We start from the raw sequence: 14,074 nt of genomic DNA on the forward strand, positions 1-14,074 counted from the left end.
TTCCACATTTAGTTTTAGTTATATGAAAGCGTTTCTGCTGTAGTATTTCAGATCATTCACTGGAAACAGATCAAAAAGTAGAAAATATAGAAAAAGTAAATGATGATAATGTTTGAAGCTTATTTTTATATGCATGTATGCATACGTGTATGTATGTATGTATGTATGTATGTGGGAGGCATGATTGGGGGAGTGCTGTGTGTAATGTCTGCAGGAAGCAGGCAGTGGCCTCAGATGTTCTGGAGTCAGAGTTACAGACATGTGGAGTCACTATTGAGTGCTGGGAACCACACTCAGGTCCCCTGGAAGAACAGAAAGTGCTCTTAACCACTAACTTATCTGTCCAGTCCAGTTTAGATTTTATTTTTTCCCAAATGGAGGAACTATAATACGCAATACCATAACTTCCTGTAAATATTGATGGAAGCAGATCATAAATTGTAGCTGTCTAATCTGTAGGCTGGTGAGCAATAACTGAAAACCCATTAGTGGGAAGCGTGGCAAGCACAAATCTTTTCTCTCTATATACTCAGGCATCCATGACTGCTGCTGGATTGCTCCTCTTGGAAATCTCCAAGGCAACCAAGCACCTAAGTTTGAACAGAAAATGAGTTCCTTTTCTGGCTTCCTTTCCTTACATTAAACACTCAGATACGTAAGTCAGGAACCCGGAAGTTAGCCCCAACTTCTCATACTCTTCATCAGGTCCTTCAGTCTCCCCTTACACATCTGCCAGAAACAGATGTTTTACTTCAACCTTCATTGCTACCCCAATTCATTATTATCTCTTTTCTAAAGAACATACCCTCTCTCAGCAGCCCCCACGGCCTCTTGTCAAATTCATCCTCCGCACTGGACTATTTCAAACACTCTCAAGGTGCCTACTCTGTACTTTGGAAATTCTGTGCTGAATACCAAACAGGGATCCGTCGAAATCGAAGATAAGCATTTGATAGCTGTTAGGTGCTATGTAAGCAGTTAAAATCGGATGATAAAAGTGAGGACTACTATAGACTGTTTTCAAAACAAAGAAAAAAAAATCACCTGCAATTTCAAGAAGGAAGATGAAGGACTCTGGTTTGGTTTTGCTGAGGGTGGAACGCATTTGTCTTCTATATGCTAGGCAAATGCTGTACTACTGAGCGATATCGCCAGCTCAGGTTGAGTTCTGAAGTCAAACGACAAAAGGAATCCATTGAGGTGATTCTTTTTTCTATCAAGGCTTTCTAACTTAAAAAAAAAAAGTTTCAGATAGTGGCTAAGAAAAATAGTAAGTGAAAAAGCTCATGATAGTTGAATCTAGATCTGTCTCCAAGTACCTCTGTTTAAATATAGTGCTTTTTTTGTTTACATGGAAGCAACTTATTTTTTAAACTTATTTTCTGTATGTTCCTCTCCCTAAAATGAAAATTCTATAAAATAACAGCTATAAAGTCTTGCTTTGTACTATGCCACTGATGCCTAAGAATTGGACTAGATCTATACAGCAGGCATGCAAATAAGTATCGGTTGAAATAATGAACAAATTAGCGTACGAACTGTGCGAGCTGACAGAAAATAAATCCGTTTAGGGGTCCAGGAAATCTTCATGGTGATGTCAGTCATTTGTTTCAACTCACGGGCTTAATTGGGCTATAAAATTGTTGGTGAGGCTTCCTGGCTTCGGCTCCCTCAGCAAGCTGTTAAACACACACACATGGTCTTTCGGCCACAACTCCTCCCGCTAGGAGGAGTCACACAGACCCCAGAAACCCTCCCACTTCTCTGGTTCTCTTTCCCGCCCCTCTCCAACAGACTTCCGGCAGCCTTTGCATTGCGTTGCCGGGAATAGTAGTCTTCCGGTCCAAGCCTACAGCATTCTGGAGCATAGCCAGGACTACATTTCCCAGGGAGCCTCGTGGCCGAGGAGGGCTGGATCACCTGACCGGGACTGCTGTGATGCCATGGCGGCGCCCGTGCTGCGCTTGGGCTACTGTGGAAGACGCTGGGCTTCAGCGTGGATAGACGGAGGTTCCCGCCACCGAAGTGGGACTCAGAATAGGCCCACATCAAAATGGGCTAGGGGACAGAGTTCAGTGGCTCAGCCTTCCCTCCACACGGCTCAGAAGCCGAGGAAAGGGTATATTTTCTTCATACCTTTGCCTGTCTAGTGAAAGTGCGGAACGAAGGGATGGCTCCGGTAGCCCAGGCTGAGGGTTTTAGTGAGCTGGAGGGGGGTCACTTGTATAACATGGGTAACTGAACCTAAATGAAAACACAAAAGCAGGCCTGCCACCTCCACCCTCACACTTAAACTCCTGTCCTAAAGTAGGCATATTTGGATAACGCGTGGATGGTAAAATAGCGTTTTCTCCAGTAGTCTTTGCAGACAGAAGACTGGATGGGAGGGGGGACGGGGGTGCATCGGGTCTGGGACACTAGACTCTGGCGCTTATATAGCGGACATTTAGCGTTACTACAGGCCAGCAATAATCTAAAGATGGGAGGGGGGAAAAGCCTTTGTACAAAGCCCCAGATAGTAGAGCATTACTAGTTTTGTTAGGAAACACTAGCTGTCTGGTTTTACGATGAGCGTGTGCGTCTAGACCTAGGAGGATGTAGTCAACTGATGTGGTCTCCCCCATTATGTAAAGATTTGCTTATCCTGAGCAGCTGTTGGTTGCTCCAGTGTATGTGGTTTAAAGCTCCCTTTAAAATACAGAAACAAGGCAAAAATTTAATATTTGGTTCTGTTGAGGTTGGCATTCTTTTTAGTATTTCAGTGAAGAAGAGAGGAAAATGTCCAAAAGCATTTCATTTCTATTTGTTTCATAAGTTAGACCATTTTCTTTCCATGCAATGAAACAGCAGAAATACTTTGATTAGTAATTAGAGGATGCAGAGCTTCTGAATTTCTTAGTTTATTTCATCTCACAAGGTTTGTTTTCAAATTTTAAAAAGAAGGAATTACTCTTTTTTCATTCGATGTAGACCCTTATCTATTGAAATGCTTAAAACTGAATGTACATGAATAAATATTTGCATATAGAAAGTTGCTCAGGAGAAGTGCAGAATAGGAAGATACATAGATTTTTGTGTGGAATAGGGAATTTTAATTCTCCAAAGAGAATTGAGTATTGGCTCACCACAGTAGGAATGGTCAGATAAGAGACGTTAGTATAGCATTTTATAGCATTTACTAAGATTTGTTATCAGTCAACTATGGGCTAATGAAAGAATTTAAAATTAGATCTCGAGCTGGATGTGACTCAGAGGATGAAAAAAAATTTCTGATGGTTTACTGTTTTTTTTTTTTTCATAAATTTTCAGAAATGCCATGTCATGATGGTCTATGGTAGTATGATCTCGTCCTAGACTCCTGGCATTTGTATTAAACCTAAATAATTATGAGAAAATAAGCTTTTATCATTTACTGAGTGTTTACCAACTAATAAGGTACAGCTAATTTATTCACCAACAAAATGAAACATTTTAAAATGTAAGCATATCCAACTTTAGTTAAAAACACAAATAAGATACTATTATTTGAAATGTAGGTTTATAAAAATTTATATATGGCAACAAGTGTAACTTTTTAACCATTTTTTTCTTTCCTTGTAGTGAACACGAATGGGCAGCTGTAGTGGGATTGGAAATTCATGCACAGATTGCCTCTAACTCTAAGCTCTTCTCCGGAGCGCAAGTGTGCTTTGCAGCTCCTCCGAATTCTCTGGTTTCTTTTTTTGATGCATCTCTGCCTGGAACTTTGCCGGTAAGGTGTTTTACATTGTCCGTTTTCATTAGAAAATGTTTATGTCATAGTGAACATGAATGAGAAAATACTTGCTTAGGGAATTTTGTCTCTGGAGTTTTGTTTCTAAATCTGAATGTGTTCATAGCATCTCTTCACTCATTTCAGAAGCATTTGTAAATGCCCATCAAACACCAGATGCTGATAGGAACGCTCTAATACGGATGAGCAAAGATCCGTTGTTAAAAGGAGTTTAAAGATCTTTGCATACAAACAAGTAGAGTATAGTATGGCGATTCTTCTGAAAGCAATGGGCAAAGGGTGGTTTTGGAACCCACAGGAGGGGCGTGAAACTGAGCAAGAGGAAGTCCTGTTGTAAGAAGTGGTAGTGGCATGTTTAGTTAAGGGGGGCGTGGCTGGAGAAAAGCGCTAGCCACAATATTTGAGAAGCCAGGTAGAACCGCTGCGTGAGGGAGTGGGGAGGAGTCAAAGAAGAGAATATGTGTTGTGTGATTTTACAGTCTAAGAGCAATAGTGATTTTGGTTATTAGAAGCTAAGAAGCAGTCAGTAATGGAGAAAAGAGACAGCTGCAGTATAAAAGGGAGCCGATTATTGATTTAGCTACTTATTTTCACTTGATCCTAAGGAGTGACTGAGCCAGTGTAGCCATCAACACGACTTCTGGCGTGCTGTTTTTATGTAATGAGTAGCATTTTGAAGAATAAGCTGGAAGGAGCCATGTAAACATTTAGCTAATGTGTGGCTCACATTCTCTTTGGGAACCTGATACTGTCACGTGGGAATGGAGCTTCCATCTTTAGGAGGACGCATAGACCAGGTGACGATGGGTGTGTCACAGGCCGGCACTGTCAGGAATGTGTTCTGTACGCTCTTGACGTTTAAATACAAGTGAAAGCTGATTGAACTGCCCAGGCTGTTGGCAGTGTCTTGCGTATGTCTGTTTTGCTCAGAGCTTTGATTGGATTAAGGCAGCATCTCAGGCTTAGAATTCTGTTTTTACTTGTGCTTTTTGTTGTGAGGAATGCCATCCATCCTAACCACATCCCTGGCCACTGCTTGTTTCCTCTTGGTTCTCTCTGAAGGAAGTGAGATACAGAGACTTCTGCTGTGCACACTCGCTCCCGTCCTCTCAGGTTGTCTTTCTACCCTGAAGTGTCACCTACGTAGGAAAAGACACACCCTTTTGGTTAAACCTGGGGCTTTTTTGGGTGAAGATATACAGATAGGAGACATAATATTTTCTCAGACAAGTCCAGTAGAAGTGAGTTTTTACCACACTTCTGCCTTTTTCCTTCTGAGCCGAGTACCTTTTTTTTCCCTTACATTGTACTTGACAATCAAGAGTCTAGATATAAACTTCTGAATTTTTTCAAGTTTTGTTTTCCTCAGTTGGGAATGTGACATCTAGCAGAGCACTGAGGGTACATTTAGAAACATTTTTGCATATAGGGACATTTTCTGTAAACAGATAACAGATTCTTCGGTTGTGCCTAAATACAATCAAGTATTGGAGCCAGATCACAATAACTCGCAGGGCAGCACATTGGCCAGTAAAACAGTGAGTGCATTGAAAACATGTGAACATTGGATTGGGGTGGCAGAAAAGGCCACAATTAGAGTTTCCCTAAGCAAGGAGTTTATTTTTCCTCATCAGCGCCAGCAGCACTGCAGTAGTCGCCATGGCTGCTCTCTCGGTGGTTCTGATCAGCCTCCTCTTCAAACAGGTCCTTTTTAAAGAGCCTGTAAGCTGAGGAATATGAAAATCTCAGACTAAGACATTACGTAAAGCATTTCATTCCTCTCTTCGTTGCCTGTCATTTAGCCTAAAATGGTCTAGAACACTTCTCTGAGGCCCATGGGCCCAGTATTCTGATATTTTTACTCTGCATTTGGTAATTGTAACAAATGAAGAACTTGAGAGATGGCCTTTGAAGATTGGAGTCAAATGGCATGTTGTTCTATAACTGTGCCGTGTATGGGTAATTCGTAGTGATGCTTGCAACCTTTACACACTTTCCTTCCTTCCTGCATCCTCTCCTGCCTCTGACTCATTGATGCTCCTCACAGGGCTGCTCTTCTCTACCAGCTCTTAAGTCTTGGTTTCACACGCTCTGCTCCTCAGATCTCACTTCTGTTTTACTTGCTTTCCTGAGAAGTAGTTTGCCTTCAGATAGGCTCCTTTCTCTTGTCTAGATATCAATCCATATTTCTAATGTTTTATCTATTTCTACCAAATGATTCATCAACATACAAAAATACAGCACGTCTTTATTGAGCCTGTTACTCTCCCCCTCCCCCAAATAAGTCAACCATCAGGGGAAATTATCTGCTCAGAAATAGATGTTAAAAGAAGGAATGTGTACATGGGAGTTTATATATGACATACACGTATACATATATACATACATGCACACACCACACACACAGATGCACAAATACATACACGTATACATATATACATACATGCACACACCACACACACAGATGCACAAATACACACACACACACACACACACATATGAAAAAAATCACTGAGAAAAGAATGATTTACCTAACTGATGGTTTTGGAAAGATTAATTATCTATTTAGAGAAAAAAATATACAACTCATGCATAAAACTTTGTGTATATATATATATGATATGTGTGGATATACACATTTACAAGTTATATGTAGAATTAAACCACAGAAAAAGAAACCCCCCAGAGAACACTAACTTGCTCTTGATATGGGAAGACATAAGAGTAAGAAGCAACTTTTTAAAATAAGTTTTTAAAAAAGATTTATTTATTATGCATATACTGTTCTGCTTGCATATGACCCAGCAGGCCAGAAGAGGGCACTAGATCTCATTATAGATGGTTATGCACCACCATGTGGTTGCTGGGAATTGAACTCAGAACCTTTGGAAGAACAGCCAGCGCTCTTAACCTCTGAGCCATCTCTCCAGCCCCAAGAAGATACTTCTTTTAAAAAAATGTTTTATTAATTTATTCATATTACATCTCAATTGTTATCCCATCCCCTGTATCTTCCCATTCCTCCCTCCCTCCTGCTTTGCCCCTACTCCCCTCCCCTATGCCTGTGACTGAGGGGGACCTCCTCCCCCTGTATATGATCATAGGGTATCAAGTCTCTTCTTGGTAGCCTGCTATCCTTCCTCTGAGTGCCACCAGGTCTCCCCATCCAGGGGACATGGTCAAATATGGGGCTCCAGAGTTCGTGTGAAAGTCAGTCCCCACTCTCCACTCATCTGTGGAGAATGTCCTGTCCATTGGCTAGATCTGGGTGGGGGTTCGAAGTTTACTGCACGTATTGTCCTTGGCTGGTGCCATAGTTTGAGCAGGAATCCTGGGCCCAGATCCACCCATCACAATGTTCTTAAGAAGAGACTTTTATAAGGCAAAATTATATTGGTTAGTTTATTTTAGTCATCCAACAAGTATTTATTGACATACTGATTAGAAGTTTGTTATAGAAAAACAATGAAAAGAATGGTTAAAGACTTCTCTACAGAGCTGTCCACAGCAGGACTGTTTGTAATAATCAGATTGGAAGCAACCAGAACTTCCCAGTGGTGAGGGGAATGATTGAATAAGTTGTGATAAATGTATACAGTGGAGCCACTAATATTGCTTATGAAGATGTTTTAGTGGCATAAGAAAATGCTAAAGATAAAAACTTCATTGAGATGAATAGAATATATGTGTAGACAGATCATTTAATCTTTTGCCTCAGTTTCTAACTTGCAAAGTGAGGGTAATATATTAGACTCATTGGATTTTTATGAGAATTAAATGAATAAACTCTTTTAAAATGCCTAGTCACTGCAAGTAGTAAGTGCTTTATAAATCTAACCTATTAGTATTAATACATAATGACTGATGACTTTCATCTTTATAAAGTTTCCTTTGATTTATTAAGCACATTTTTTTTGCCAGTGAAAGCAAAAGTAACTGCTACACTTAACAGTTAGTATATTTATTTGCATTTTATCAGTTGAGTGTTCTAGACCACAAAATAACCCAATACCTCCATCACTATAGATACAGTGAAAATAATGTGAGCTACAGTATATTTCTCAGTAAAAAATACTTACTTCATTTGCAACATAGAAGGCTGCTAGGTTTTATTTTAATGTGTTCTTAATAGAAGAGATTTGCTTTGTTCAAACAGTAGGGATGTGTTGTTTCTCTGAGATTGAAGTCTTTTTCTGTAGGACACATTGGGTCTGTGTGTGATTTATTTTGCCTGCTGACCTGAAAGAGGTGCCTGATAACAGAAGCTCTGAGTGGCTGTAAGAGAAGCGGTGCTTTAAAATATTTCAGGATCAGTCAGTAAACACTTACTGAGTGCATTCAAAGTGCATGGTCTTGCCTCCTAATTTAGTACAAACCAGACTTCTCCTTAAATCATTATGTGTTCTTCCCTCTGTGCTGCCTTCAGTCTTTTACTCAGGTGGCATGCATTCTCTCTACCAAGTGCTGGCCCCGTATTAGCTCTAGAGAGACAGCTGTGAGCCCGGACAGCTAGGCCTCACGGAGCGACCAAGCACACTGTGATAGTACCTGCTATACATGTGGCAACAAAAAGTAAGTGGGATGTCCACAGGAGTGCTGCCACTTACACCAGCTCGCGTCATCTGAGAGGTGGGAACCTGGTGGAGAAAATGTCTCCTTCAGATTGGGCTCTAGGCAAGCCTGGAGAACATTTCCTTAATCAGTGCTTGATGGGGGAGGGCCCAGCCGGTTCGGGATGGTATTGTGCTGGTGGTCCTGGGATCTGTAAGACAGCAGGCTGAGAAAGCCCTGAGGAGCAAGCCTCATGCCTGCGTGGCATCCCCTCCTGCCTCCAGGTCCCTGCCTGGTTTGAGTTCCTGGCCTGGCTGCCTTCAGTGGATTCAGGACATGTGAGTCAAAAAATCCCTTTCCTTCCCAAGCTGCTTTTGCTCATGGTGTCTTCTCACAGCGATACTAACCATAACTAAGACAAATAGCCAGAAGAAAGCCAGGGTGTGACTAGCACTAGGGATCAGAAACCGTTGGATATGCCAGCAGCAGGGAACAGGCACTGGTGTCTGCCTTCTAACCTCGTGCTCTAACCTGCCTTATGGCTGCCTGTTTTCCCAGGTCAGATGACCTGGTTTTCCTGTCTTTCTCTTCCCTTCCTTCCCTAAACAAGAACCTTCAAGGAAGGCTGTGGAGACGGTGTGCCAGGGAGGACTTTGCACATGAGTGGGGGTCTCTCTGTACAAAAGCTACATAGCCTCCTGCCTGCCTGATGTGGGAGGCCTCTAGTCAGCAGGCCCTGGCGATACACACAGAATATTTAATGAGCACTTGACTAACTCACTTTAAAATGTAGCTTGACAGCCACAAGCCACCAGATAGTACATGATGGACAGTCCTTAATAAAAACAAAAGTTGAATGAGCTAGGAGGCAGTAGATAATGGTAAAAGATAGACAGGTTTAAGAAGTGCTTAAAAGCTTTAGTAAATATCCTCTAAGGTATAAGAATAAAAATGAGCTCTTAGAAATTAAAATTATGATGCCTTTGCCTCCCCTGCCCCCCCCCCCAAAACCACAAACTCCAAAAGAGTTAGAAGAAGGTCAACAAAAACCTTTCCCAAAGACAAAACAGATAATCAAGTGAGTTGAACAAGAGAAGAAAATGAGAGGCTGTCTGATGGAGAGAAAATAGGCGTGAGAGGCTCTCACACAGCCAGGATAGATGCATTTCCTAGAATCGGAGTGTGAGGAAGCTCTCACACAGCCAGTACAGTTGCATTTCCTAGAATCGAAGCTCATGTATCTCTGGATGGCAAGGGCCTGCCAGCCACTCAGCACAAAGAGTGAAAGCAGCCTCAGATGCAGGCATGGCATGAGGTTCGTGAACACTGGGGCTCAAGAAGAAGATGCTGAAGCAGCTGAGGGAACTAAAGGGCTGGCCATGTGCCGAGGATGGGGATCAGAGAGAAGGTGGACTGTCAGCAGTAGCACTCGCATCTGGAGGAGCGTGGAACAGAGCGTCCACTAAATACCTACACTAGTATATTTAGTTTTCACTAAATATTCTTAGCAGAAAATAAATCATTCCAACCTAGAATCCTGCCCCACACTGTCAATCCAGTGTGCTGGTAGAATAGTGTTAGTTTTGAACAGGCAGCTTCTTCAGATTCACTCCTGTTACCCAGGTTCCTGGAGGAATGAAGGGCTCCAGGTAGCCTGCTCTGCAGCAGCCCCTGCAGCTGGCAGGGAGAGGAGGATGGCAGCCTCACCATGGAGGACTGCGGAAGATGGGAGGTGTAGGTAGCCAGCTCTGCAGCAGCCCCTGCAGCGGGCAGGGGGAGGAGGACAGCAGCCTCACCATGGTGGAGGACTGGGGAAGATGGGCGGTGTGAGCAACAACTGACTGTAAGTGGGGCTCTCTAAGGAGAGTGAGCACCAAGCATGCACAAAGAAGCTAATGAAAGGCATGTCACCTACAAGAAGATGGGTGGTCTAGAGAGGAACCCCCCAGTAGAGAGCATACTTAAGAAATAATAGAAGCGACATCTCTCCATTTAACAGAATCTACAACACAACCAGATATGAGGGAGTAGTGGAGCAGAACTAAATTGTATGTAGTATAAGTGAGAGTCACATTCTAAACTCAGAGAGAGAGAGAGAGGGAGAGAGAGAGAGAGAGAGAGACAGAGAGGGAGAGAGAGAGAGAGAGAGAGACAGAGAGGCAGACAGAGAGAGAAAGAGAGACAGAGACATAGAGGAGATAGATAGATAGATAGATAGATAGATAGATAGATAGATAGATAGATAGATAGGTTGGTTTTCCTCAGGAACAGCTTTGGCCTCTTATAAGAGCCTCCTACCCTCCTTGTTTCTAGACTTCTAGTTAGTAGCTTGGGTTTTGTTTTGTTTCTTGTAGAAGAGGAGTAGGAGTGGGTTACTATTGTTTTGTTGTTTACATCTTTGAGTGGGCAGTAAGTCCATGATTTAGAGCACCTAAGAGACAGACTTTTACTTACAGGGATTTTTTTTCCCACCATGTCTTTCTTTTATGTGCAAAATAAAATTAAGTCACTTTCCTGTACTGTTTAATATCTTTTTTATTCCCAAAGTCCAAACAATGTAGACCCTTTATTCCTCCCTCCTTACAACCCTCACCCACACTCAAGCTCCTGGGGTGCTGGAGCCCCTGTCCCTTGCCGTAATGAACTGCCATCCTAGCAGCCTGACTTGATGGACTTCCATGATACCCAGCTCATCGTGAGGGGCAGCTCCCAGGAGTGGGCATATTCTGTTTTTAACAGCTATAAAGTAATAAGTCAGTCCTTGTGATGGAGTTACATAAAATGCTGGGAATATTTCCTGTGGTGTTCTCTCACTCTGCAAATGAAGTGAGCCACCTCTTGTGGCTCCAAGTTCTAAAAACATGCACTGTGTCATTCCTTGTAAGAGCGTACCAAGCCTGTCCTTCTGTCAAGTCTCAGGAAGGCCTGTCACATGGCAAATGGCCAAACAGCCTTTGCCTTCACCAGCCGGTGATGGGTTTTTCCATAGGTTTCCAGGCACAGAGTATTACTTAAAAATAGGAAGAAAAATACCAGATGAGACTGCCCAAAGATCTGCAGGTGGCTGCCTCCAAGAACAGAACTGGGTGTCTAGGGGAGGGGTGGAGCACCACGGCTGTTCATTAGCAAAGTATTAGGAACTGAAGTTCAGTGAGTAAAGACAAGTGTCAGGACTTCACAGACTAAGCATCTTTAAAAAACAGATGTCTTCCGAGCACAAGGTGAAAGACACCCTCCCCCCAACCCCCCTCCCCCCCCCCCAGCTCCCCTCACCTCCACCCCCACTTGCCAGTAGCCCAAGGGGAAGATGGGACTTTCCCCATGTAAGCACAAATGCATTTGGTAGGTTTGGACATGCAAAGCTGAAGAGGCCCTCATCATGTTGTCCTCTTCTAGCAAACACGGTTCTGTGTCCCGAGCTCTCTCGATGTTAGTGTCGCCTGTGTTCTGTGTGTGGGGTGATGAACTCTCAGTTCCTGCTCACTTGCAGTTGTTTGTGCCTCTTCCTCAGTCTTGAATGATAGTGTAGAATTCCATGCTGACTTTTATTTCCCCTCAGCACTTTGAAGATGCGATTCCACTAACCTCGGGCATCTGTTACTGCTGATGAGGAGTCTGTGGCTCTGTAGGTAATTTGTTCTCTCTGGAAGCGTTAGCAATGATGGTTTCTGGTGTGTGTTTGTTATCATCGGGTCTCCTCTGTGCTCAGTGTGGTTTTCAACTTGCCTGGACCCTGTACTATGGAGATGTCCCTAGGATGAATTCATGACAGCTTCTGCCAGGGCCCCTTGGTCTTTATTGGGTAAACAGTGTCTGCATTCATTTCTCAAACTCCTGCAGCATAGATGGTACCAGAGTGCTGCCGTGCACTGGAGCCAGACCCAAGGTCAGGGACTCGGCCTTCTCAAAGTTGTCTCACCCATGACCTGAGGTGGGTGCCGTCTCCACATCTGCTTCCAGATGATGGCAGATTTCCTGACCGGCCCAGGAGTTGTGCCTTAAAGCTTTCTTCAGGGAGCTACTCGAGAGCTTTGCTTTTATGGGCTCAGAGTCTTGCCTTCTGCTGCAGGGTGTTTTCTGTTGCCCACAGCTGGAGTTTTCAGCTGCATTCACAACAGTGGTCTACTAACAGAGTGCTTGGTTTGTGGCAGATTAGCTTCCTTTAACCTCCTAACAACCCAGTGAGGTAGTTACTATGGTTACTGCAATTAGAAGGTAAGTAGAGAAGCCAGGACTAAATCCAATAGTGTGGCTTCAGGCCTCGTGCCCTTGTCCCTGAGCTGCCCTGGTGCTTGTGCCTTCCAATGGGCACTACGTGGCCTTAAACTTTGGCCCCAGTTTCTTGCAGTCGAGCTTGACTGTTGTTTATTAGATGTATGCTCGCGCATGTGTGTGCAGTTATAAACATCAACATGTACAAATGCATGTATGTATAAGCGTAATGCCTTCCCTTCTTGAATTTCACGTTCACTGAGTGCCTGCGCCATGTCTGCTCTGTCAGGGCTGCCGTCCTGACCTCTGGGAAAACATCCCTTCTGGTTCTGAACTAGTGACCCTTCTGAGTGGTTGTCAGGAGCACAGACATTTTGTCGTCTGATTTTACCTTAGTTTCAGGATTTATGGAATTCCATCATGAATTTTCAGACTGAGAAGGTCAGTCAGCCCATTTTGCTGCTTATGGCAGGATTACAGCCAAACCAAGTACGGCGCTCTTTGTTTTTATTAGCAAGGCTGCAGCCTCATTTATTTTTTTGACCTAGTAAAACTTCCTACTATGGTGCAGATTCCGTTAAACTATTAATAATTATTGGCCTACAGAAGTATAAACTGGATCCCAGATTATTGGCTGAGAATCGATTCTTCCCTGTTTATCAATATCATCCCAGTTTCTCTTGTTGAAATACTCTGGATGTGAGATAGGAAGAAAATTAGAAACAAAATATGTTTGTTTGCTAAAATGTCATAGGATTTACAAGTCTGTTCATACAGACATACATAAGGACATACAAGTCCATAATTGGCCAAATAATGTTTCCAGGAATAGTGAGATTTTATCAAGGCATCAGGTTTGTTTGAAATATATATATCTGCAAACCTGCATGCTCACATACACATGCACATGACTGCATTGTGATTTCAACTGCCCAAGCCTTCCTGGTTCATTACCTAAGTAGGAAAAGGAGAGAGGACACTTGCCCTCACTGCCCCGATGGGTAGCTGTGCTCAGTGTGGCTCAGTAGATAAACTCCCCTGATGATCAGCTTGTGCCATTGATGAAATTACTTGAGACCAGTGACTTGCTCTTGTTTTCCTTGTCTGGAAGTTCTTACGTGTATGTAACACCAACCCCCCTAGCAAACAAACACAAGGCCTTCCCCCCCCCCCCAAAACTGGCCAAAGACAATAAAAGCAATTTCTTTTTCCCATATATATGCAAAAGAACTCTCCTCTACTAGTATGTCTAAAGAAGTATTTGGGGCTTTCCATACAGAGGTGTGTAGAATTGGCCCTGGCAGCTGTGCAATGAAACTGGAATGTTGTTTGCCACATTTTACGGAATTTCTATTCATAAGAGTATATACTATTAAGAACAAAGCACATGTAAAGAAGAATAAATACATTGTGGTGCCCACCATCTAGGGATGTGCTCACAGTGCAGTGGGCACGCAGCGCACGTGCTGGATTTTTGCTCTTGAGCCCAAGGCTGCAGACTACACGGAAGAGGTCTTGCTTCTCTAAAAATGATGATGC

At 43.0% G+C, this 14,074-nt stretch overlaps 1 protein-coding gene across 1 annotated transcript in view; it reads left to right on the top strand.

Annotated features, from left to right (window-relative positions):
• The first annotated feature begins 1,913 nt into the window (after window positions 1-1,913).
• Window positions 1,914-14,074, top strand: part of Gatb (glutamyl-tRNA amidotransferase subunit B) — a 76,194-nt gene continuing 64,033 nt past the window's right edge. Inside the window, exons 1-2 of the mRNA XM_051157389.1 lie at window positions 1,914-2,119; window positions 3,601-3,751. Of these exons, the coding sequence (XP_051013346.1) occupies window positions 1,944-2,119; window positions 3,601-3,751 (327 nt within the window). The 5' untranslated portion in view covers window positions 1,914-1,943. The remainder of the gene's footprint in view (window positions 2,120-3,600; window positions 3,752-14,074) is intronic.

The sequence above is a fragment of the Acomys russatus genome, chromosome 15 (assembly GCF_903995435.1).
Source record: "Acomys russatus chromosome 15, mAcoRus1.1, whole genome shotgun sequence".
Lineage (NCBI taxonomy): Eukaryota > Metazoa > Chordata > Mammalia > Rodentia > Muridae > Acomys > Acomys russatus.